This window comes from Anabrus simplex, chromosome 2 (assembly GCF_040414725.1).
Source record: "Anabrus simplex isolate iqAnaSimp1 chromosome 2, ASM4041472v1, whole genome shotgun sequence".
Taxonomy (NCBI): domain Eukaryota; kingdom Metazoa; phylum Arthropoda; class Insecta; order Orthoptera; family Tettigoniidae; genus Anabrus; species Anabrus simplex.
Window position 1 is genome coordinate 54,292,103 of NC_090266.1, and position 26,383 is coordinate 54,318,485.

Genomic DNA, 26,383 nt, shown 5'->3' on the forward strand with positions numbered 1-26,383 from the left:
TATCTTTTATGGCTTGCTCCGTGTGTCAGGAGAACACGCACGGAAAGCGATAGCCTGGTCACTCATTTGCCGAGATATATTGCTCAGAGTGGTGCTGCGGAGTCAGCTAGAAAAAGACCCTGTATATGGTTAAATTATATTCTAGTATTAAATCCAAATTATTATATTATTTTCCACCAATCTAGTACAAGATACAGCATTAGAAAGGTGTAAATGCTTTAAAATGCTGAATTTAACATTCAGCATATTGTATTTTAAAATGCAATAGGCATAATCGTCGAGCTATTCTGACACGTAATGTGCTGAAAGCTTGGAGCTCGAAATTATGTGCAGGGAGTGTGATAAGAAAATTAGCATTTGGAAGACCAAAGTGATGTTAGGAGGGAAGAGACAGGGAATTGGATGTCAGGTAAGGAAGACGAAACTGGAGCAAGTAGATCATTTTAAATAGGCCTACTTAGGATATCGTCGCTGCCGGGGAAAAAACTCATATGTGAAAAATTTTAGCTTAGAACTTTGGCCGAAAATGTTCTGTCATCTAAGGAGCAATATTGTGTGAATACTGTCAAGGCATTCTCGCTCTTCATAATGTATGTGCTGCGGGTCAGTATATCTCCAGAAATATTAACACATAGGAGGTTTGGTCCCGGCAACGACGATATGTATTATTCCAGGATGGTAGTAGCGGCTTAAGTTACACTAACTGAAGTTAAATGGAGGTGCAGCATAGCAGTTAGGATCAACGGTATTTTGTAAGAGAGAAGAGAGTTCTCGAATAAAAACTCCCACATCGCATTCTATGCTTGGGTCGAGAGAAAAAAAGGGCTTCATTAAGATAACTTCCAGATTTAAAAAAGTGGTGGTGCAACAGTCCCGAAGGCCCACGGCCTGCAAAGCAACCGCTGCTCAGCTGCAGATTACGAGGTGCCATGTTCTCTGCACGACAAATCCTCTCGGCCGTTATTCCTGGCTTTCTAGACCGGGGCCGCTATCTCACGTTCAGATACCTTCTAAATTTTAATCACGTAGGCTGAGTGGACCTCGAACCAGCCCTCAGATCCAGGTAAAAGGCCCTGACCTGGCCGAGAATCGAACCCGGGCCTCTGGGTAAGAGGAAGGAACGCTACCCCTAAGCCGCGGGGCCGGCGCCAGATTTCAAGGTACTAAGATTTATTTTACAATATGTTTTACGTCACGCAGACGCAGATAGATCTTACGGTGACGATGGTATAAGAAAGGCCTAGGAGTGGGAAGGAAGCGACCGTGGCCTTAATTAAGGTACAGCCCCAGCATTTGCCTGATGTTAAAATGGAAAACCATCGTCAGAGCTGCTGACGGCTGGGGTTCGTACCCACTATCTCCAGGATGCAAGGTCACAGCTGTGCACCCCTAACCGCACGGTCATCTCTCCCAGTCCTAAGCATTTAAACAGAAATAAATGTTTATACAATTCCAACTTGTCTGTATACGTCGACGCCTCGAACAAATAGCATTTGTTTTAAACTTAGGGTATTTAGGGGTTGTAGTAAGAATGTAAAGGAGGGAGTACGGTTCCAGTGTATGGGACTCTCACGAGGATTACTTGATTCAAGAACTGAAGAAACCGAAAGAAATACAGCTTGATTTGTTCTGGGTGATTTCCGACAAAAGAGTAATGTTGAGGAAGTATTGGGACGTTTGGGCTGGGAAAACTTGGGAGAAAGGAGACGAGCTTCTCCACTGAGTGGTATATTTCGTGTTGTCAGTGAAGAGATGTCGTGGAATGACATTAGTAGACGAATAAGTTGAGTGGTGTTTTTAAAAGTTGGAAACTTCAAAATATGAAGATACAGTTGGAATTCAAGGGGAAACATTGGGTCAAATATTCGTTTATAGGAAGAGGAGTTCAATAAATTTCCAGATTCTTTTCAATTATATAAGAAAACACTAGATGAGCAACAGACAGGGAATCTGCCCCCTGGACGACTGCTCCAAATGAAACTCAATGGTGATTGATTGGCAGACTCATCTTTCTACGTTATGTAGAAATTTGAGGGATCCCTAGCCAATGAGGAGGAAATTCAAGGATTCTGGAAATCTGTGTATGATTGGGATATCACGGACAGGTAGTTGGACTGAAAGGTTGATCTAGTTTCATACAACACATTTTTTCTAAAGTTTCGCAGCCTAGTTTGTTGCTAACCGAAATTTTCTGAGTAGATGAACAATACAATTCAGTACATTATTCTGACAAACATAAGCTAATACAATTAATGAATTTCATCTCATTCCAATATCCTTATTGACAAAATATCCAATTGTCAAGTGAAATGGTCTACCTACTCAACACTTTTCTTGTATCATACATTTAATTGCGTTTTTTTTTTTTTTTTGCGGAATACATATCTCGTTTCCTATGAAGATATCTTCACTTCCTTAAAAGGCATAGCATAGAATCACAAGAATAAGACTTAAAATTCAAGTTTTTTTTGTTTTTTGTTTTCGCACAAATTTATAGTCCTTGATTTAGGTTTTCTTTAAAGATTCGACCGAATTAGAGTTTGTAGTTTTGAATGATAGTGATCAACGTGAAGTATGTCCAGAATATATTAGAAAATGTGTCTTTATGTTTCATCAGCACTGCGACTGTAATACATTAAATAGAAAAGAATCCGCATTACTGATTTTCTGCCAAGTAAACAAACAATGCTCATATTTCACTGTAAAAATTACACTTAAAATGTGTTTTACGGTCTTATGTTTTGTTGAGGGTTATCCATCTCCTTTAAATGTTCCTTATTTAGTAATGATGGGTGGGAACGCGGAACTACAGGGTATCTTTTATGGCTTGCTCCGTGTGTCAGGAGAACACGCACGGAAAGCGATAGCCTGGTCACTCATTTGCCGAGATATATTGCTCAGAGTGGTGCTGCGGAGTCAGCTAGAAAAAGACCCTGTATATGGTTAAATTATATTCTAGTATTAAATCCAAATTATTATATTATTTTCCACCAATCTAGTACAAGATACAGCATTAGAAAGGTGTAAATGCTTTAAAATGCTGAATTTAACATTCAGCATATTGTATTTTAAAATGCAATAGGCATAATCGTCGAGCTATTCTGACACGTAATGTGCTGAAAGCTTGGAGCTCGAAATTATGTGCAGGGAGTGTGATAAGAAAATTAGCATTTGGAAGACCAAAGTGATGTTAGGAGGGAAGAGACAGGGAATTGGATGTCAGGTAAGGAAGACGAAACTGGAGCAAGTAGATCATTTTAAATAGGCCTACTTAGGATATCGTCGCTGCCGGGGAAAAAACTCATATGTGAAAAATTTTAGCTTAGAACTTTGGCCGAAAATGTTCTGTCATCTAAGGAGCAATATTGTGTGAATACTGTCAAGGCATTCTCGCTCTTCATAATGTATGTGCTGCGGGTCAGTATATCTCCAGAAATATTAACACATAGGAGGTTTGGTCCCGGCAACGACGATATGTATTATTCCAGGATGGTAGTAGCGGCTTAAGTTACACTAACTGAAGTTAAATGGAGGTGCAGCATAGCAGTTAGGATCAACGGTATTTTGTAAGAGAGAAGAGAGTTCTCGAATAAAAACTCCCACATCGCATTCTATGCTTGGGTCGAGAGAAAAAAAGGGCTTCATTAAGATAACTTCCAGATTTAAAAAAGTGGTGGTGCAACAGTCCCGAAGGCCCACGGCCTGCAAAGCAACCGCTGCTCAGCTGCAGATTACGAGGTGCCATGTTCTCTGCACGACAAATCCTCTCGGCCGTTATTCCTGGCTTTCTAGACCGGGGCCGCTATCTCACGTTCAGATACCTTCTAAATTTTAATCACGTAGGCTGAGTGGACCTCGAACCAGCCCTCAGATCCAGGTAAAAGGCCCTGACCTGGCCGAGAATCGAACCCGGGCCTCTGGGTAAGAGGAAGGAACGCTACCCCTAAGCCGCGGGGCCGGCGCCAGATTTCAAGGTACTAAGATTTATTTTACAATATGTTTTACGTCACGCAGACGCAGATAGATCTTACGGTGACGATGGTATAAGAAAGGCCTAGGAGTGGGAAGGAAGCGACCGTGGCCTTAATTAAGGTACAGCCCCAGCATTTGCCTGATGTTAAAATGGAAAACCATCGTCAGAGCTGCTGACGGCTGGGGTTCGTACCCACTATCTCCAGGATGCAAGGTCACAGCTGTGCACCCCTAACCGCACGGTCATCTCTCCCAGTCCTAAGCATTTAAACAGAAATAAATGTTTATACAATTCCAACTTGTTAAGTGTGATTTGATGCAATCTGACGGTATTCCTTTAAGAACGAAACATGTCATTCTATTTTAATTAAGTTGTTTCTTTCTCCAGTGTTTTCTCTTTCAGATAATTTATGTGTGTATGTTCAGTCTTCAGCCCTAAGGCTGGTTGGATCCTCAACAGCTCTGCCATCAGCTGTCATAGATGGCTTAGGCATCACTGAAGAGGCGTACCAGGGAAATGAGGAGTGAGGTAGTTTCCCGTTGCTTTCCTCACCGAGCCAGAAGTTGCTATTACATATCAGTCTGTCAAGCCCACTGAAATGCATGCACCAACCGATCCTATGAGCAACATTTTCACACCATTAATAGCAGGGACTGGCTGTATAAGGAATGGCATTACTAGCATCGTTCATACCTCAGTCACTTTCATATTATCAAAGCCAAGGATGAGACTGAGACAGGTCAATGACAATAACAAATTTGATATAGCCCATACCAGAAGACATAGTGCACTGTAAACACTAGGTCCTGCCAGCAAAGGCATTCAGATAATTTATAAACTTATTAATTCAAAATGAGTTTCGTCAGTCTGAAGAACCTAGCAGTTATAAATTAATTGATTGACTCGAAATTAGAAAGAGATGGCTTCATATATTACCAAGTCTTGTGACGAATCTATAGATTGCTTCGATAGTAAACGGTTTGTCACTGGCCAGTTTCATTTAAACTAGAGCTGGGTGTGAATTACTTCATATTGCATAATACTCTTTGTTGGTCTACATTATGTATTTGGCACTTTTGGGCACTTCCTTAGTAATCGAAGAAAATTGGATAATTACTTCGTCATCGTTATTTTGATCCTGGCGTCCAGTAAGGTGTTTATATCTGCAGCCAATCTGGTAAAAACTTATCCTGTGAGCTTGCATCCGGGAGATCGTGGGTTCGAGCCCCACTGTCGGCAGCCCTGAAGATGGTTTTCCGTGGTTTCCTATTTTCACACCAGGCAAATGCTGGGGCTGTACCTTAATTAAGGCCACGGCCGCTTCCTTCCCACTCCTAGCCCTTCCCTGTCCTATCGTCGCCATAAGACCTATCTGTGTCGGTGCGACGTAAAGCAGCTAGCAAAAAAAAAAAAAAAAAAAACTTATCAACCGGACCTCTAGCTGAAATTTCCGTAGTAGAGACACATCGACTAATTATGTTCTTAACAGCGTACATGTATGTCATTAAGGAGTACCTAAAACGACAGTGTAATGGTACCCAGCACATTTTCATTGAAATAACAATCTTCTTCTTCTTCTTCAACTTAGCGTTTGTCTGCAGGTGCAGGACCGACGAACGCTATTAGAAACGATCAGACGCAACGTTCGTTGTCGGCTGAGCAATCTTCATGTTTGCAGCTAGAGTGCCTTGCCACCGTTGTATCGGCCTTCCACGTGGGCGCTTACCATCGACAGTGAAGTTGTATACATCTCGAGCGACGGGATATGGCCATACCATTTCAGTCACCCTTTCCGCATTTTTTTTTCTTGAATGGGAACAAATCCCTTCCTCTGCCGGATCGCGTCGGTGGTTATGTGATCAACGAGTGACACTGAAAGAGTCCAACGTAACATGCGTATCTCCATGTTGTGCAGAGGGCACACACGTCGCCGCTGGGCGGTACACTGTTGTGGACCGACTCACGCCCTGCATCTAAACCATATTGAATTCACACTTCCTGATCGATGCCATCGTCACTTTGCAGACGGGATCCTAAATGGACCACTTGATGCTGAAAAGGGACTCCTAAGAGTTTTGCGAAATGTTCGGTTTTGATGCGATACTGCAGATGATAGGTAGGGCCACCGTTTGGTGTTGAAAAGAGACATTTGCAATCCACACCAAGGCTCTGTAATGCTTGCGAAATCTCAGGGTGATGTTAAATGGACACATCCGCTGCAGATGTGCATAATATCAGTATTGTTATTGGAATTGCTTTCTGTGTTCCAATGATTCTTGCCCTGATTTTGTAGTTCATTTTCATATTACTATTAAGTTTGGCATTATTTCTTCAATGTCCATACTGAGAATTAGATTTATATCTTTCAAAAAGCGATAACAATACATTTTGTAATTATTTGTGGGTTTTATGTTGAAGATTATATTCAAAGTTCCAATGTTCTTGCTTGCTTGTTGTTTAAAGGGACCTAACATCGAAGGTCATCGGCCCGTTCCAAAGTTCACTCCATTTGATGTATCAAGGGGACTCCTTCAATAATAACAAAAGTAATTTTTCATAATCTATGAATTAAAATTTATATTTTCGTGTACTGAAGTGTGCATCAGTACAGGCAACATGAACTGGCAGAAGCGTAAAACCAGGGTGCGAAATCGCAGGGGAAGTGAGGGTTTTCACCTCGCACCGACCAAAGGTTCCTCCCCACTAACTCCTTTTACGGTTATCGGAGACGCCGAGTGGAGCGTGTAATCTAAAGTGCCCGAGAATAATGATCAATAGAACTAAACATTAACAAACAACTGTGCCGAGCAATTTGCTAAACTATTACAATCCAGCAAGTGTAATGCTCCCCACACTAGACTGAATCACCTTTACCGACCTCATTTTTCGTGACGTCACTCAACAATTATTGCCTTAATTATCCACATTGCGTTGGGAGCTCGTTAGCCTATAGTTATATTTATGAAAATTATAGAAAAGTAAAGAGAATAGGCGTCAGCTCAAAAACATACCCACGTTAATGAGAGCAAGAACTGATTAATAACGGTGCTAATCTTTGCAAACTAGATATTGTTGATATGTTAACACACCTTTCCACCATTAGTAGAAACAAGGACAGAGGAGGGCAGCACTTCTACCTGTGTCTGAGATAGCGCCTGAAGGAGCGGGTGTCAAGGGTCAATAGCTCACCTCGTCTTTGAGAAGCAAATTTCGGTCATGGCCGTGCTCCACAACTATGAACCAAGAATAGAGCGTGTTTTGCATCACCCTAGTACTTAAGTAGGCCTAAGTTTTATCTTTTCCTTATATCTACAGTTACGTTATAGAACTATCAGAGCAAATGTCCAGCACTTTGTATCGCCTGAGATAGAATTTTAAAGGGAGCCAATACACATAACAAGGGGGTAGATTCTGTTGATCTAAGTAGACCTATACACTGAGAATGATCAATAAAATGCCCTTAAATGCATGGAAAAATACTATATAGCCTAATAAGAAAAAAAAACACTTAAAAAATTTGACTAAACTGAATTCTGGCGACTGTGTTACAATGGTTTAACAGGTAATATGCCTACTCGTACATCCCTGTTCTGTGTACTGCACACCTCTTGTTTTTACAGAAGTAATTATCTCCTAGTTTTTCCCCGAGGAGTCTGGAAACACTCGTTTTTCTTCACACTCGTTACAGATTTCAGATGATTTTTCGTTTAATGTGTCGCTGTAAAAAAACTTATTTTCCGTTCTCTTTTAACACCGTACTATTTACAAAACAAAACACGCCCATCTGTCGTAAACACGTCCTTTACAAATTCATTCACCAGCTGATTTAAAAATATTCTATGTGGTGGTTTCACTTATGACATTGTCTTGCACAGAATTACAGTACACACTTGGGAGCATAATTCTGTACTGAAGCGGAAAGTCCCTTCTCCGTTCCATTTTGTCTTGGCGTTCAGGTACTAGGGGTTGAATGACCGGCTGTAGGGGCGGAGGTGAAGGCTGGTGCTTGAGACACGTTAGAAAATACTTTCTCTTAATTATCAGAGGTGTACATTGTGTTTCTGCACATAGCTCGGATACACAAGACACAGTTATAAATATTTTCCTTACACTATCTTAGTCACCAACAACTGCTGATCAGTTTGCTCGGCCATGAAAGGTATTTAGCACATTTGACCCTAGAACTGCAGCTGTTTGATCAAGTGCGGTCGTCCCTCTGAGAGACGATGTCCGAATTCAAACTAAGGTATATTATAAATCATCACATAATATTAGTGTCAAGTAATGCTGGTTACGGATAGTTTTAACCTTAATTTTGAAAGCTTTTGAGAAACAAGTGATGATCGTAGGCTATTATTTGGCTGCAGTTCGACTCGTTGGCTGAATGGTCAGTGTACTGGCCTTCGGTTCAGAGGGACCCGGGTTCGATTCCCGGCCGGGTCGGGGATTTTATCCTTCATTGGTTAATTCCAATTGCTCGGGGGCTGGGTATTTGTGCTGTCCCCAACATCTGTGCAATTCACACACCACACATAACACTATCCTGCACCACAATAACATGCAGTTACCTACACATGGCAGATGCCGCCCACCCTCATCGGAGGGTCTGCCTTACAAGGGCTGCACTCGGCTAGAAATAGCCACACGAAATTATTATTATTTGGCTGCAGAAGTGGAAGTACTTTCGTGTCGACATTGAGGGAGCAGTGAGCAAAATGGCAGCCTACCCGATGTTTTTTCTGTGATTAAGTGAACAGAAATACATGAAGACTGCTAGATGAGTAATGACAACGACACTTTGTGTTTTGCCACTATCATCTTCTTGAGACATACTGTAAGTGAAAATATACTTTTTAGTGTAGGAAAACATTTCTTATAAAAATCCTTTTTTATGAATGATTTGGAAAGATAATTATATTTTATTCGTAGGCTATCAAAATTGTTATTTCAGCTTTATATTGATGTATGATAAGGCTCAGTTATGATTATGATATCCTTTCAGAAACGTTTTTAATTCTGTGCATTGTGGACAATTACTGCAGTATTTGTCAGATAAACCTGAAGCAGTTCTAGGGTTAACCATATCGTCGCTGCAACGGCAAAACGTCGTATTCCACAGCGTCTAAGACTGGTCACGCCTCCTTGTCACATATGGATGTGCAGTCCATTAGAACAATATTCGTTGTGTTCGTTTTCCTATGCTGATGAAGAAATGAAAATAAAGCTTAAATGCTTTATACTGCAGGTGTGCGTAAATAGGCCTACGTCATTCCTACTGTACGGTAGAGTAAGGTTCGTTATCCTTCACACAATCTGGCAATTTTGATCAATCTGGCAATACATAATAAACCAAACCCCATGGCACTACAGCCCTTGAAGGGCCATGGCCTATCAAGCAACCGCTGCTCAGCCCTAAGGCCTGCAGATTACGAGGTGTCGTGTGGTCAGCACAACGAATGCTTTCGGCCGTTATTCTTGGGTTTCTAAACCGGGGCCGCTATCTCACCGTCAGATATTTCCTCAATTCTAATCACGTAGGCTGAATGGACCTCGAACAAGCCCTCAGGTCCAGGTAAAAATCCCTGACCTGGCCGGGAATCGAACCCGGGGCCTCCGTGTAAGAGGTAGGCACGCTACCCCTACACCACGGGGCCGGCCGGCAATACATAAATACGTGCTTCAATTTTAAAAAAATATCGAAAATTTCTTCAAAATATTGACAGAAAACCCACTTGAAATATTAAATAATGACTAATCATCCCAAATCGGCAAAAATGCAAATGAATGCAAAATATAAACGCGTTAGTAACCTTTGCAGTATCGCAGAATGAATGTCTATATAACTGAGCAACGTTCTAATGCGAAGGGAAAGAAGATGACATTTCAACAACATCCGTCCCTTGTTTATGTCCTCACCACTACCAGGTTGAATCTGTATTACCGTAAATAAGTATGCTATACCTTGCAAGAAAACCGAACACTGATATATAATATCATGATCAATAATACTAACCAATAATAAATAATCGTGCCGTGCAATTTGCTAAACTATTAGGCTACAATTCAGCATGTGTAATGCTCCCCACACTAAACTGAATTACACGACGCTGCAAGCGAGATTGGTTTTACGAACCCCATAAATAAAATTGAACTGCAATTAACCAACTTTTCCGACCTCATTATTCGTGACGTCACTCAATTAGTGCCCTAATTAGCCACATTGCGTTGGGAGCTCGTTAGCCTACAGTTCTATTTATGAAAATTATAGAAAAGTTAAATAGAATAGTGCGGTTCCTTGGCTGAATCGTCAGCGTGCTGGTTTTCGGTTCAAAGGGCCGCGGGTTCGATTCCCGGACTGGCCTGGGATTATTTTAACTGAGAATGGTTAATTATCTAGTTCAGGAAACTGGGCATCTTTTTTAATACACTTCTCTTCATTTACATTTCCACACTTCCAACCACCACAGAACCACGCAATAGGAAATGCAATAATAATAATGTTATTTGCTTTACGTCCCAGTAACTACTTTTACGGTTTTCGGAGACGCCGAGGTGCCAGAATTTAGTCCCACAGGACTTCATTTACGTGCCAGTAAATCTGCCGACACGAGGCTGACGTATTTGAGCACCTTCAAATACCACCGGACTGAGCCAGCATCGAACCTGTCAAGTTGGGGTCAGAAGGCCAGCGCCTCAAACCGCCTGAGCCACTCAGCCTAGGATAGGGGATACATCCCTGTATTTAGGGTTAGTGTCATGAAAGGGCATCCGACTGTAAAACTAGGCCAAGTACATATCCCGTACCCACCCCAATAAATTAATGAAAGCACAGGAAGTTGAAGAAGAAAAGGATAGAAACATTCAATATATCGATGGCCTAGACTGAATACCTCGTATCTCATGGACTGCCTATCCAAATATGGCTGGAAGGCGTGACCAGTATTAAGGGAAATAATGGGTAGGAAGAACTTTGTGAGATACGAGGTATTCAATCAAGGCCACCGATATAGATGTAAAATATGCTAACAGAACGATGCCGATAATTTTCGTGTATCCAAGGGAAAATAAAGTGAAATGTCAGTAAAGGAATCATAGGCCTACTACGTAGGCTGGGATAAAATCCACACCGCAACCCTCCTTTCCACTAAACCCTCCCTGTTAGACTGGATAGCACCGGGCGAGTTGGCCGTGCGCGTAGAGGCGCGCGGCTGTGAGCTTGCATCCGGGAGATAGTAGGTTCGAATCCCACTATCGGCAGCCCTGAAGATGGTTTTCCGTGGTTTCCCATTTTCACACCAGGCAAATGCTGGGGCTGTACCTTAATTAAGGCCACGGCCGCTTCCTTCCAATTCCTAGGCCTTTCCTATCCCATCGTCGCCATAAGACCTATCTGTGTCGGTGCGGCGTAAAGCCCCTAGCAAAAAAAAGACTGGATAGCAATAGGGTCAAGGTTGCATTAAACAAGGAATCATTCATTCACAATTTCGTTATCACCCTATAGTGTGAAATCAGTAAGGGCCATGTAGTGCTGTATTTAAGGCGGGGTTTGGAGGCGATCGATCAGTTGCTCGCCTCTGGCCAAGTATTTCTCCACCCACTCGATTTCCACGCAGGCGAGGTGATGAAATTCATAGCCTGAACTTCCCAAGTTTAGCACGTGTACTTCACTGCATCACTCTCTTATCTACGAGCTTTAGTTCGAATCTTAGTGCCTTAACGTCTTTCAGAGGTTGTAGCGTCTTTTAGGAGTTGTATTATAAAAGAAATAGCCTGGAGGGAATGAGCTACACTTTTGTTTAAACGCTTCCACGGCTTCATACACAAGACTTGATATTTCCTTCAGCTTTTGCTGCGTGAAAAAAAGATTTACTAGAAATCTTCTCACTTCAGGAAATGAAATGAATTGGCGTATGGGTTTCAGTGCCCGGAGTTGCCGAGGACATGTTCGGCTCGTCTGATACAGGTCTTTTGATTGGACGTCCATAAGCGACCTGCGCGTCGTGATGATGATGATGATGAATATATTATGATGACATTAGCGATATTAACCAATTATGGTTAAAGTTCTCGACCCTGCCGGGAACCGAACCCGGAATACCTGTGACCGAAGGCCAGCACACTAAACATTTAGCCATGGAGCCGGACACGCTTCATGAAGAGTCTCGGAGTTAAACCACATGAAATATCATTTTATTTGACAGTCTGTCTCCTTACACACGGCGGAAATCCAGAAAAGTATAACGACGAATCATTATTATTATTATTATTATTATTATTATTATTATTATTATTATTATTAAACGTTGATAATGACAAAACCCTAATCATTGACTCGATCAATTATCCTGAACACTACTTCCTGTTTCAATCATGTTAACGTAGCTTACATCTTCATTATAGCCTGTTATGCCTTTCAGCTGTAAAGCCCCATTCACAATGCAAACGTAACGTAACGTAAACTTAAAATTAACGTTAACCTAGAAGTTAGCGGCCATCTTATCTAATGGATCCATTCACAATGCGCCGACGTAAACTTAACTGCGAGTCCGTAAAATTAAGGGATTGCAAACTCCAAGCTCTTGCGGTTAATTTTACGTTAACTTTAAGAACCAGCCAATCAGAGCAGAGGTAAACACTGTGTGTTGTGCACGATATAATGACTTCTTTCGACGAAACACTTGTAATTCTCTTTCAAAATAATCTTTGTGTATAGGCTATGTATGATAGAAGGAAAAAGAATTACAAATACGCTGTACCTAAAAATAATTGGTGGAAATTAATATCCTGTAGTAATGAAATCTGACAATAAATGGCGGGAGACGAGCTCGCAGCGCTGGCAAACGGACGAGAGAGAATCCCTGTAATAAATAAAACAGTGTCCCTGTATATTTCTTAACATTATGACGGACTACTATTTTACGAAAACGATATCATCCAAACAAATAGATCCAAACATCTCATCGGGGTGTGGTAGATAGGGTCATAGATGTCGGTAAAGGAGACCTTACATTTCTTTTTATTAGAAAAGGGGAAGCAAATCGTAAGAAAGGCAAACAGTTCAGGTTTCATCCGCATGTCCAAAACGAACTGATGAGGGTCATTTCTTACGGTAGATTACCGAAATCGCCCTGAGATAACCTTCTTTGATTCAAGGGATGAACCCATTTTCTGCACCGTTGTTTACATTGCCTTTTTCAGGTACCGTAGGCCTACACAGCTCCCAGGAGCAAAGCAATAGATGTTTGAAGTAATATGAAGTCCGCTACCACGTTGTTTGATTCCATCTAAGTTAGGTATTGAGATATAAAACTGCGAGATAGCCCAAAACCTGACTTCCGTACTAAATAACATGGCAGTGTTTTGATTGGCTGCTGTGTACTCTTTACGTTAATGTTACGTTCCTCCATTGTGAACACCACAAATTTTACGTTAATTTTACGGTTACGTTACGTCGTTAAGTTTACGGTTATGTTTGCATTGTGAATGGGGCCTTAGTCTGCAAGCGTACGTGAATTAACTCAATGTCTCCAGAATCCTCTATTTGTAACTATCCCTGTGGCCTCCATGCCTCTTATGTTTAAATAATTAGAAAATAAGTCTAAATCGTGATAACGAAATACGCACTATTTACGAGACATACGCTTGAAGAAAATTTCCAGACTTTTAGACTGTGGTTCAATTGGGTTCCTGGCTCTCGACGTTTCACCAGAAACTGCTCCTGGCATCTTCAACAGTGTTTTCTCTTTCTCTCTCTGTCACACTCTTCGGAGTCCGGAAAATATGTTTGATACCCCTTACCGCTATCTATTACGTGGATAGCTACTTGAACTGATTACATGCATATGGTGAACGTTAATTAAAACAGTGTAACGTTAAGAGATTTATGTCTGTAAGACAAAGATAATCATGGTTCAGTTCAAAAGCGCTCGACTCTAAATAGGCCAACACATCTGTCAATCGTTCGACTTGCTCAATTTTCTCTCCTTCCCTCTCTTTCCTTCTTTCTTTCTTTCTTTCTTTCTTTCTTTCTTTCTTTCGTTCCTTCTTTCATTCCTTCTTTTCGTGTCTATTTCATGTCACACTAACACAGGTTTTCTGGGACGCTGGAAGACGAGGTGGCTAGGACTAGCAAGGTAGAGGCCGCGACATTAATTAAGATACAACGCGACAATAGCACGACGTAGATATGGAAACCACGGAAAATCATCTTTAGCGCTGACGAAGATGGGGTTTAAACACGCTGCATTCCGGACGTAAACTTACAACTACGTGGCACGATTCAGTCCTTGTTCATAGGTGTCGGCATCGCATTTCAAGCTAGGTTATTTGTTAATGGCCTGTCAGCCTGGAAACCCTCGGTGGAAATTGGATCTGCAGATGTGGGGTGAGATGTTATTAGTTTGACGTTCCACTAACTAGTTTTATGGTTTTATGAGACGCCGAGGTACCAGAATTGTGTCCCCTCAGGAGTTAAACTTACCGATACGACGCTGGAGTATTTGAGCACCTTCCTTGTATCGAATTCGCCAATGCGGGCTCAGCTGGGCACCTCTACTGTCTGAGCTACTCGACCTGGTAGCCGTGAGGCGTATCGTAGTCGATAAGAAGCGACCCAGTTTGATGGCCGCCTAAAGAACGCAGGTGGTGACATTTAACGGCGCTCAGCATATCATGTTACAAAATCTCTTATCAGAGCAAAATTCTGACACTTCGGCCTCTCTTAAATTAATTTAGTTACAGTAGTACTATTGCCACTAAACGGGCAAAATGCACAGCATTTCCCCTAGTAAATATGTGCATCTAGGCTATGCGGTGGCTATGTTTTATTCTTTACGTACATACCCTTTTCTGCCACAAATAAGAATTTTTCTTTGTGTCCTCCCTCGGGTATATTACACAAAATCAATCTCATACTAAGCTTTGCTTGTACTGAAAACAGCACAGGGAAGATTTATAAATATTACGATTGACGTGCTTCGCTTTGCAGTAGTGATACGATTAACAAAATATGAACAATTGTAATACATCTTCATAGTTTTCGGAGACGCCTAATATAGACTAGGCCTACTTGTAAACGGTTGTAGAAATCCTGGAACTTCATGAAATAATACAAAGCGGACAATATACAATTTGCTAACATGTATAAAAAAAGAATATCATCACGAGTGGTCTGTGAAAGTCAACTTATGAAAAGTATGATTTTTTAAAAATGATGTCTCAGTAATTCCTTCGGAGTTAGTTATTTTACTTCTTTGTCTTAATTATCAGAGTTATCTAGGCCACTTGATAATGGAAATGCTCCTTTCCGCTACTTCATGAGCAGGCAACATCTGCTCAGCCATGCAAACTCTTAGGAGATCATAAGTTTCAACTCAGGTAAGCCATTGGCACACCTGTAAATCTATAGGCCTAGGTCTCCGAAGTTAGAGCACAGGGCCTTGCTGTTGTTCCACATGAGGCTGGAGCTTCGGAAAAGGAAGCTTATTGGACGTTGGAATGGAGTGGCGATGAATAGTTCTAACAACAAGATAGAGAAGGTTCCAGTCCGTTAATATGCAGCTGTTCTTTCTGTAACCTAACGACAACTTTCCGAAGAAATCTAATATTATCACAACGGAGTGGCATTTGGTTTTCCTGTCTTATACCGCACTTGAAATTATGTGTCTCCGTGCCTCGAAAAGTACATCCCCACAATGAAGGCTCTGACTTTGAATCTGTGAAGTAAACTATAAAATTTACGACTTCGAAGAACTGCATTCTACTGACCCGGAAACAAGCCAAACAACTGAGCGTCGTTCCTATTTGTGCAATTTAGCTAACTGTACTTTTATTCTAAGATGATTGGCATTGGAACTTTCTCTTGGTTTTCAGTCAGTTACCATGTTGTGTATGAAGTTCCAAATTAGTTCGGACAAGTGATGAAACTGAGCAACAGTAAATTACATTTAATAATAAACCAAACATCTTAAAATGGAAGTAAAACAAGCAGATGAAAATGAAACATACTTCTGTATGTTTAACTACTAGTTATTTTATTTCTGTCTGTCAAAATAATGTTCTTTTACTATAATTTAATTTGATCATCCACTCAGAGCAATTTGTAACTTTATCAGGTGCTGTCCGACTGAAGTGTTTCCCTCAGTAACATTGACAATGCAATCTAGATTCTAAGGAAACTTAACCCATTCTTCGTTGTTTTAAGTGAACCTCTTGAGCAAAGAACAGCCTCAAGGCGGTGGATAGTAAATGGACTGCTCTGTACAGAGTATCTTATTCCATCTCATTATATAATACGATAATAATAATAATAATAATAATAATAATAATAATAATAATAATAATAATAATAATAATAATAATAATGTGTAACGTCCCTTTAGCTACTATTGATTTTAAGAAACGCAATGCTGTCGCATTAAAACACGGGGATAGCTGATGAACGAATAACCGACTGCGGCCGGATCATCTGTAAGACCTTTGGAAGTAAATATATTCGATTTAAGGAAGGATAGAAAGGGAGTTCGAGAATCCCACCTACATTCTACACCACAGTAGGTATGATAATTTCAGATGACTTACCCTTGTGGTAAATTTAGTGTTTTTCAGTTTTCTCAAGCTAAATGATGAAAGATTATGCTTATATCGATGAAGTTAATGGAACAGCCCAGTCCTATATGCAGTAACTGCTAGATGCTATAAGTTAGGCTATTCCCAACGAATTCATTGAAATTTCGAAACGAAAATTGTATAATTGTCTTTCTCTGTTCCACCTGAAAGGTAAATTTCACGGGGAAAGGATTATTGGTCGTGGTAAAATATATCTCACTGACGAAGAGTGTATATTAGTATTAAAAATAAAATCCATGAAATATTATTTGTAGGCCTACACTGTCAAGACACTTTCCGACTAGCACGACCGCGAATGTGACAACGCTCTTCCTATCTATTATTTCCCTTAAGACTGGTCACGACTCCCAGCCACATATTAACATTACAGTCCATCAGAACAATTTTCGTTGAGTTCATTTTCCCATGCGCATATGTAAAGTAAAATGAACCTTTAATACATCACATCATACTCTAGGAGCGGGTAAATATGTCCTGCAAACATACAGTCCTACAGTACGGTAGAGTAAGGTTTATTTTCCTTCACACACTAGCACAGGAAAATGAACTCAACGAAATTTGTTCTGATGGGCTGCATATCATTATGTGGCTGGGAGGCGTGACCAGTCTTAAGGGATTTCTTTTTGCTATTTGTTTTACATCGCACCGACACAGATAGGTCTTATGGCGACGATGGGATAGGAAAATCCTAGGAATGGGAAGGAAGCGGCCGTGGCCTTCATTAAGGTACAGCCCCAGCATTTGCCTGGTGTGAAAATGGCAAACCACGGAAAACCATCTTCAGGGTTGCCGACAGTTGGGTTCGAACCCACTATCTCCCGAATGGAAAATCACCGCATGGCCAAATCTCCCGGTCTTAAGGGAACCAATAGATAGGAAGACCATTGTCAGATTCGTTGTTTGGGCATAGGAGCGACGATATCTTCTAGGAGGACATCTTCAGGAAACTAACGAAATATTTACTGCTTATGAAATTAGTCTATTTTCTTTTAATACTACTGTATTTACCCAATGACTGTTGTCATTCTATCGAGCTTACGGATCCCAATCGCAAGGAAGCGTTAGGCGGCATTTATTATAATACATAAATATGACGCATAAAATAATCAACCTCCCAATGAAATTAATCTTGAGTGCAATGTCCTACATTTCTGATTCAGTTCTTTCGTAGGGTCGTCACATCGATATCGATATCGATTTCCTTTCCCGCAGAGTAAGACATGGAACGCCAAAATGCGATATTTCATGTAATGAATGTCAGAATATTATATAACAAGTCTACATATACAGAAAACTTGGGTAGATAATGGGTAAACTCGGTTCCTGTCACCACATCTCGATTTTACGTGAGGTCAGCTTTGGTAAACTGAGTTCAGTCTAAATACAGACAAGTGATAGGAGCTCAGTGGTCTTCTATAACAGGCATCCCAGAAAAATATAGGTCTATTAATTTCTTGTAGACTATATGCCCTATTAGGCAAATGTGCAGTGTTTAGAGCAATCTAATGGCTAAATGAGCTCAGGCATTTTAATAAATTACCTGGTGAGTAAATCAACAATAAAGGTGTCACACTGTCTACGTGATCCATTCGACTAGGCGTATATTCCATTTACAGAAAAGCAAGGAATACTTCTTAAACTGCTAATTACCGCAGCCTCTGTAAGAAACGCAGCCTCTCAGTTCTCACAATCAGCGGAAACGTCATTTTCCTACGGGTATTAGACAATGTTCCCTATAAATCGTAGTTCCAAGCTACGACGAGAATGTTGTATACTTCGGAGGTAAGACTCTTTATTACATTGAATTAGAACATATCATCGATCAAATTATCGCTATGTTCAAATTTAGTTAGGCCGTACGTAGTGACAACATCGGGATAGTGACAGTCAGCACATTGTTTTGTTTAGGATTTTTATTCGTTCAGATTTGTATTTATGAAAGAGAGGCACTTAAGTGTTTAATTTGTTTCCCGTAAGGACTTTCTTCTGGTGACAGTATTACCTCTTTATTAGGAAAAAAAAGGTATCTGAATCTAATCACAACCGATTTTTTAATGTAACTTATGCTGAGAACCATAAACATTTCATTTCAACACACTGCAGATCTGTGGTGACTATTACAACATTCGGAAGAACATGACTACCACGTAAGTTAATGGTAGTTTTATAGACTGCGTGGCAGTGTAAATCGTAGCCTACATTAGGCTTATGTAGACTCCAAAAAACAGCTATGGACTCGGAAAGATAATCACAGATTCTCGTATGGAGTTTAGTGTTCCATGTTCTCAGAACCTGGATTTGAAGACCTGAATTGTATTAATTCGAGCTCTTAGAGAACTCAGCTTAGTGGCTGGCTAAGATGGTTACACGGAACCCTTTTAAAGACTGTTCGATCAGCTGTAAATAATTTTGTTCAGTACCATTAATGGGTACTTGGAGGCCAAGAGATTGAACGTACACTGTTATACGGTTATGCACCAGTGTAGTCCCGATGATTAGCCTATATCGTCGCTGTTACAGCAAAACATTGTATCTCCCAATGCTCTTCCTAACCTTGTCCGTAAGACTGGACACGCCTCCCAGCCACATAGGCCTATGGATATGTAGACCAACAGAACAACGTCGGTGTGTTCATTTTCCTATCGTTATCCGTAAAGGAAACTGAACCATACCGCATCGCTCTGTAGTAATATAAGTGTTGTTTTCATTACGTATTTACGCACTCCAGCATTATAATGTATTTAAGGTTCATTTTCCTTTACACATTAGCATAGGAAAATGAACACAACGAAAATTGTTCTGTTGGGTTGCATATCCATGTGTGACTGGGAGGCGTGACCAGTCTTAAGGAGAATAATATATAGGAAGAGAATTGGGAGAAACGAGGTTTTTCTTGAACAGCGACGATGTGTTCCAGAGATTACGGAACCTACTTTCGACTTCATGGCCATACTTAATAAAGTTTACAATTTGGCCTACTGGATATAGTGACCTATTTTAATTTCTCCTAATAAACTAATGGTTATTTAAAGTGTTTAGTACAAAATCTGTCAACCTTCACACGTCATATTTGTAGAATTGTAGGACTGCCATCGTCCTGTAAGATAATGTGCGCATGGCCTTCTACACGAAACAACGTAGGCTGTATAATAGAGTGCTAATGTTGAGGAAGGCAGTGGACCGCAGTCACATGTCACACAGTACAGTTTATAACATAAACGCTTGTTGCTACATTAGCGTTTTCCTCGGTTGATCTCTCTTATTGATTAGGTCATGGATTACATCGTATTAACTGACTGGTTTTCATGGATTACCATATGCTCAAATCATTCCCCACTTAATTACACCTCCGCCTAGAACAGTCTGCCGTCCCAATAGTCGATCTGTACAGTAGCTGACACAAGGAAATAGAGATTTTATCGCTTATGAGAAAACCATGCCGAATTTGAGGCAACAAGTTTAAAAATGAATAATTGTTCCCTGAAATTCATGCCCTACACCTTGGTAAGAGTTAGTTCTTCGTTAGCTCAATCTTGTTTTCAGCAAAAATGTTTCAATAAATGATAAACTTGACTAATATATCTGCGAAAAACAACAATTTTAAAATATGGACAGTAGAAAACAATTTACAATTAAGATATTAATCGAAATCGCGATATTTAAATCTTATACCTTACAAATCTACTCATAGATAGAACTCCCGTTTAGAAATTATTTTTATATTGTGCTACATTTTCTGAGAGATTGTAGAAACGTTATGATAGAGTGAAACTATGCAATGAAACGAGTCCTTGGATATAAACATGAACAGTGCATTGTGAAATGTAAAATGAGTGAATGTATTGAATTCTAATAATGTGTAATCCATTAACGACTGTAGACGGTGCAGAACACTTAATTCTTAATTCCTACAATACTAAACAACGCACATCCTACTGTATGCTGTGCCACAGACTGGGACCAATCGCCTGAAATTCGCTTTATCGAATAAATGGAATATAACGAGGAAGTTTTGAAATAGATTCCGGGCGAAGCTGTTCATGTGTAAGTTTCTGTTACAACCAACTAAAATCATGGAAAGGTAAAACTAACTAGCTACAAGTAAAACTTCAAGACATCTTCTCCATTCCCGTCCTTTAACGTACTCTTAAATGTTAAATGAAAAGTTATGTTCGGAATTCACGTAAACCAGGAGGTCCCGTAGCTCTGAACACGATATCAAGAGGTTTGTAATTTAAATATTTAGAACCTAAATATCGTGTATTCTATATTTGAAATACATCCAGCTGCTCTGCCGCTTTGTAGTGTCAGTTAGTCTCCTGAACGATCTTGCAATAAGTTATACAGAAACCTTGGAAACGCCATTTGAATGAACCGTAAATGACTGTCAGTCAGTGAGCTGTACTACAACTTGGTCAAACAGAAGAATGATAAGAAGTAAAACATATCGATGGCCTATTTCTAATGCCACGTAGGCTATTTGACAATGTTCTACCTATCCATTACATTCCTTTAGATTGTCGCGCCTCCCAGCTACGTATTATATGTATAGATATGTGCAGTCCATCAGAACAATTTCCATTGTGTTCATTTTCTTCTGCTTATGACCTACGTGCAAAGGTCACTGAACGTAAAAAACGTTATACTGTAGGAGTGTTGAAATATGCCATGAAGTGCGGCACGGTAAGGTTCATTTCCCTTGCTCTTACTACACGATAGCCTATATTCCTTAAGACCGGTCTCGCCTCCAAGCCACATTTATATGCAGTCCAGCAGAATCATTTTCGCTCTGTTCTAATGTGTAAAGGAAAATGAACCTTAAATACATTATACTGTAGGAGTGCGTAAACTCGCCATGCAAACAATATCCCTACAGTATGGTACGGAACGATCCCTTTTCCTTTACACACGTGCGTAGGAAAATGAACACAACGAAAATTATTCTGACGGACTTCATATAAATATGTGACTGGGAGGCGTGACAAATCTTAAGGAAAATAAAGGATAGGAAGAGCATTGTCAGACAGGCGTGTTATTAAAACGAGGTCATCGATATCTTAATACCCTGTCTTTCATCTGAATCATTGCGGTCCTTCGTTTGTCCATGAACAGCAGTAGGGCCTATATGAAGTCAGAAACGCAAGATTTCATTTCATATTTCCAGAGGAAGACAACGCAATTTCGAGACTGAGAAATATTACAAACCACGTATTTTACTCCACTATTAAAACTTAAGCCCGTTCTAACAACTCTCCGATGTGTCGCTACGTAAATCATGACGTAAGTTATACAAATAAAACTTCCTAGCTGACTGGAACTGTATGTAACTTATGACTCTTCTTCCCGGAGGTATTCAGTAAAACTAAACGTTATTTCATTCACTACATTCTGGCGATCGCCAATTCAAATATATCTACAATTTACAGTTAATTTGTATTAAGCTTCAGTCAGAAATTCTTCCTTGCATTCTGGAGATCGTTCATTCATTCATTTATTCAGGTACCTAATATTTAGAGTTTAAGTCATTTATAGAGAAGTTAGACTGACAATTTTACAATCGAAGCAATCGTAGGCGGAATGCTAACAAGACCCATGTGTAGGCCTATATCTGATTTCCCACGACTAAAAACAAACACATCACATCAATAGAGGACAAGGGAAAGGAGTGTGCTGCGGCTCATGTTCGACTGAAATGAAACTGTAAGAAACAACGAACAATCGGTGTCGTCCTTGGTACAGAAAAACATTCATTTCGGAGATCATCTTAATAATGCACACCTCTTCTGCCATATTAAAACAGAAACTGCATAACAGTGTTTCTTAATGTGACGCTCCTGGTGCGAAGCATTGTGGTCGTGTACTGTACAATAATAGCATAATGTACCGAAACCTTGCTGGTGGCATTTAGGTGATACACAGCCTATGGATGAGAGATCTGAGGAAGGCTTAAGTATTATTATAACTTCATTATCCAGTAGGCCTACGTAAGCCTACAGAATATTTACGTATTATTACGTATCATTTAGCACCACGCAAGTGTGTGATAATCTATTATAGCCTATCATATAAATTTAAATCTTTTATAATTCTGCGAGTGACGCCATAAATTTCATAAGAGACTTTGCATAATGTTTTGGTTGACTTAGTCTCGAAAGATAAGCGATTAATTTATGTTCATGAAACGAAAATATTTTCTTATCTGAAATTACTGTTCGCAAATCTAGCAAATATATCTCGTTTGTTTTTAAATTTTCGGTTAATCAGCTGATTAACAGAATGCCTAGTCCATTCCAGTTATGAAACAAGCTGTTTTCCACAACGTTGAATTGAAAATTTTCGTTGTGGAAGTTCAACGACTTTGTGATATCTTTTTGATCCTTCCAAGTTAACATTTCAAAATTCATCATATCCTTTTTCAATCATTATTCCAAATTTCTGACATCTCATTAGTGAAGTTGTTACCGAATATCATCCTGACTGAGGTATCGGGAAATTTTCTCGTTTATACCTACATGAAGAAAGTTCAGCTGTTCAGCTCACCAGTTACCTAAGATTATGTTAATCCACTTCTGTTTACGTTTTCTTCCCACACCAAGACGCTAGAAATAACTGACTTCAAATGATCTAGAATTGTTACCTTACAAAAATTGCACAGTATGTTATTGGAAATTTTACACGTACTTGAGCAAACGTAGATAAATCTAGTTTTACTGAAGATATTAGGCTATATGCCACTACTATCACAATTTTCTATTCAATTATGAAACAACTGAAGTATCTAATACTCTTGAAGGCACTGTACCCTACTAGCCCATAGGCTTGCAACTTTAATTTCATTGCAGGGAACAACCAGTCCATGTAACAGCATTTCTGAGGAAAAGCACTTAAATAATTATAGAATATCAAGCTAATAACGCTAATTTCCTCCGATACTACTCTGTATCTTAAGAGTGAAGTCATTTGGATAAAAGAGAAGTAAGATTTTTATTGATAGGCATCAGGCCTCCGAGAACAGGCTCACAGTAACTTAGTCTCTATTCTCCGAGGCAGAAGACAAACCGAAATAAACTTCTCATTAAATAGTACACTTTACTAAACAAGTCATTTTTATCGAAGACAACAAGGTATTTCTCCCATCTTACAGTTACTTTAGCCTAACGAGCAGAGACAAGTGGAACTCGACTCAACTCTACGGGAGAAGCTTGGGTAGGGCCCGGCTGAGAGGCCAGCGGTTGGCGGGATGAGGGGAGCCGCAAAGCCGTGGTGTCTGTCAGAAAATGACTTGTTGTGCAGTGAAACTGCTGCTCTGTATATCACTGATAGCAGTTCTGCGTACTATGGATTGTGTTCTGTACAGAATACTGTGTGGGTACTTACTGGTGGACAGCCGGTCTCGCCACGCGATGGGGTTGCTCACGAGGCCTTGCAGGCCTGGCCAATACAGCGGCGAACGGCTTGTCAGCTCCGCCAGAGAGTGGTGATGTTTGTTCGCCGCGCTGTGGTGGTGGTGAAAGTAGGACGCCGCCGCCATGCCCGCCGCCGCTGCCATTCCTGCCGCCGCCATACCCGCCGCCGTAGCCGACACGTTGAAGCCCCGCGCTAGGCCAGCTGGTCCTGGACCCGCCGCGGCTGTTGTTACGGGCGCCGGTCGGCTCAGGATGTGGTCAATGCCATGAGGGTTGGAGGCGGCGGTAGTCTGGCCGCCCCCGCTGGATGCCGTGGAGCCGTTAGGACTGCCTTTACCACTGCCGGGGCTGCTGAGATGTGGCGGGACCGAATAGTGACTCTGTTGCTGCTGTTGTTGCTGCTGCTGCTGTTGCTGTTGTTGTTGCTGCTGATGATGGAACAACGCAGCACTCTTCATTTCAGCCATGCTGTGCAATGCCGCTAGAGGCTGGTTGCCCAGCATGAATGCGCTACTGCCCGTCCCCACGCGCGCTGCACTGTCGATGTTCAGATTGAGAAACGATAACACTGAGGGCGAAGGCACGACTGGATGAGCCGGAGGTGGGATCGACCCGGGACCCCCACAATTTGGAGCCCCATTCGTAAAGTCCAACATGCCGTGGTTGTTTGGTGGTCCTGGGGAAGGATGTCCTCTACTGGGAGCTGGGGATGCAGACGGCGAGGATGACAGCGAGGAACGGGAAGTCCCTTGAGAATCGTCCGTTGTGAGGTGAGGCTGAAAGTCGCGTGAGGAAGCCGTCGTGGCGGCTGTTAAGAAAGCCGTGGCGAAACAATCTCAAGTCAAATAGTCCTGAGAGCACCTTGATCACTTGCCATATCACACGCTACGCCACATGCACACTCGTAGCCTGCAAGCCTCAGCACGCAAACACACGACTCGTCCGACCGAGGGCTCGCCTGGGATTAAACCGGTGAATACTGGTCATGAGGTAGAGGGCGGTGTACAATGGGGAGGGACTGGCTGACACCCCTAATATACACTGAAAAGACCGGCACTGGAGGGAAGGGGGAAACCTTTTTGTACCCCCTGATGCGTCGCAACTTTTGAAAGAGATTGATGGCGATTTCATTGGGTCGAGGGTTTGGCCTGTTGCTCTCCAGCGCTTGTCATTGGCTAGCCCGAGTTTCCCGCCTTCCACGAGTGACAATCGATGCGTGGGATTCATTGGCCGTCCGCTCGAGTCGGCAAGCCACGCCCATACCCCTCCCCCTCACTCGGGCCCCCTTAGCTCACTCACACTGCACATCGCACAGTTTGAGTGTTGTTGAACAAGACAATTCACAGGAGACGGGGCTTTAAATAATAATAAAAAACATGCTGGAGAGGAAGGCTAAAATGCGATAAAACAAGACGGAATATCATTTTCTGGAAAGTATACTTGTCAGCATGGGTCGACCACACGCGACTGCTTTCTGCTCTCAACTCTTCAGCAATTAAAATGCTCAAATCCTGGAATCTGTGCGCTAGGTGGCGCAATATTCCAACATAAATTGAACTGTAAACAGGCAAAAATAACATAGAAAAAAAAAGGTACGTTCAATTGGTCAATCAGATGATAAATATAAAAATCACGTAGCCTACCCAATAGCACAGTAGGCTATTTCTTACGATGTTAATTTATATTAACATCTAAGTTCACAGGTGAGCACAACGGGATTCCACGATAAATAATGGCCCCTCTTATGAGGAAAACTAATGCAGTGTTTTCATGAATTTACTACATTCTTTTGAAATTCTAATCGAACAAGCCTATCAATTTTTATTACTGTAGTATTTGTTTCTATTTTACAAACACTTAATTTCAATATAGTCACAAAAATATGTTTATTAGTATTGAAGAATGCATGTCTCATATCATGAAATTCGCAAGATATCGATAAGTTGTATATTAAACACACAATAAATTTAATATGTTTTACAAGTCAAATATCCTCTGCATAAAGGTTTAGTAGTTCAATTAAAATGCGGTAAAATGTGTTAACCAGACAAAGCCCTTTGTTTGCCGTCTGGATCCAGAAAATTTGTGGAGGAAGCCCTAAACTGTATAATCATGATTTAACTAAACCATTAGCGTAATAATGAATGTTCAGCAGCGGAGGTAGTTGACCAACAGCATCCCGCAACTCAACAATTTATATTCTTTATGAGTGTAACGTTAACAAAAAGTTAAAAGTTAACTTATGTCCGCAAGCGAGTACCCATCAACCCAGTTTCCAACAGTCTGTATCCCCTTTAAGGCCATTGAGATATCGGAGTACACGTGTTCCATGACCCTACCTCCCGCCCCTTCGCTCCCCATGCACGAAGAATAACTG

The 26,383-nt window shown here is 40.9% G+C and overlaps 1 protein-coding gene across 1 annotated transcript in view; it reads right to left on the minus strand.

The window, feature by feature from the left end:
• LOC136864930 (homeobox protein Nkx-6.2-like) overlaps positions 1-24,662 on the minus strand; it is a 281,778-nt gene extending 257,116 nt beyond the window's left edge. The window contains exon 1 of the mRNA XM_067142339.2: positions 23,978-24,662. Within this exon, the coding sequence (XP_066998440.1) occupies positions 23,978-24,662 (685 nt within the window). The remainder of the gene's footprint in view (positions 1-23,977) is intronic.
• Positions 24,663-26,383: the final 1,721 nt, after the last annotated feature.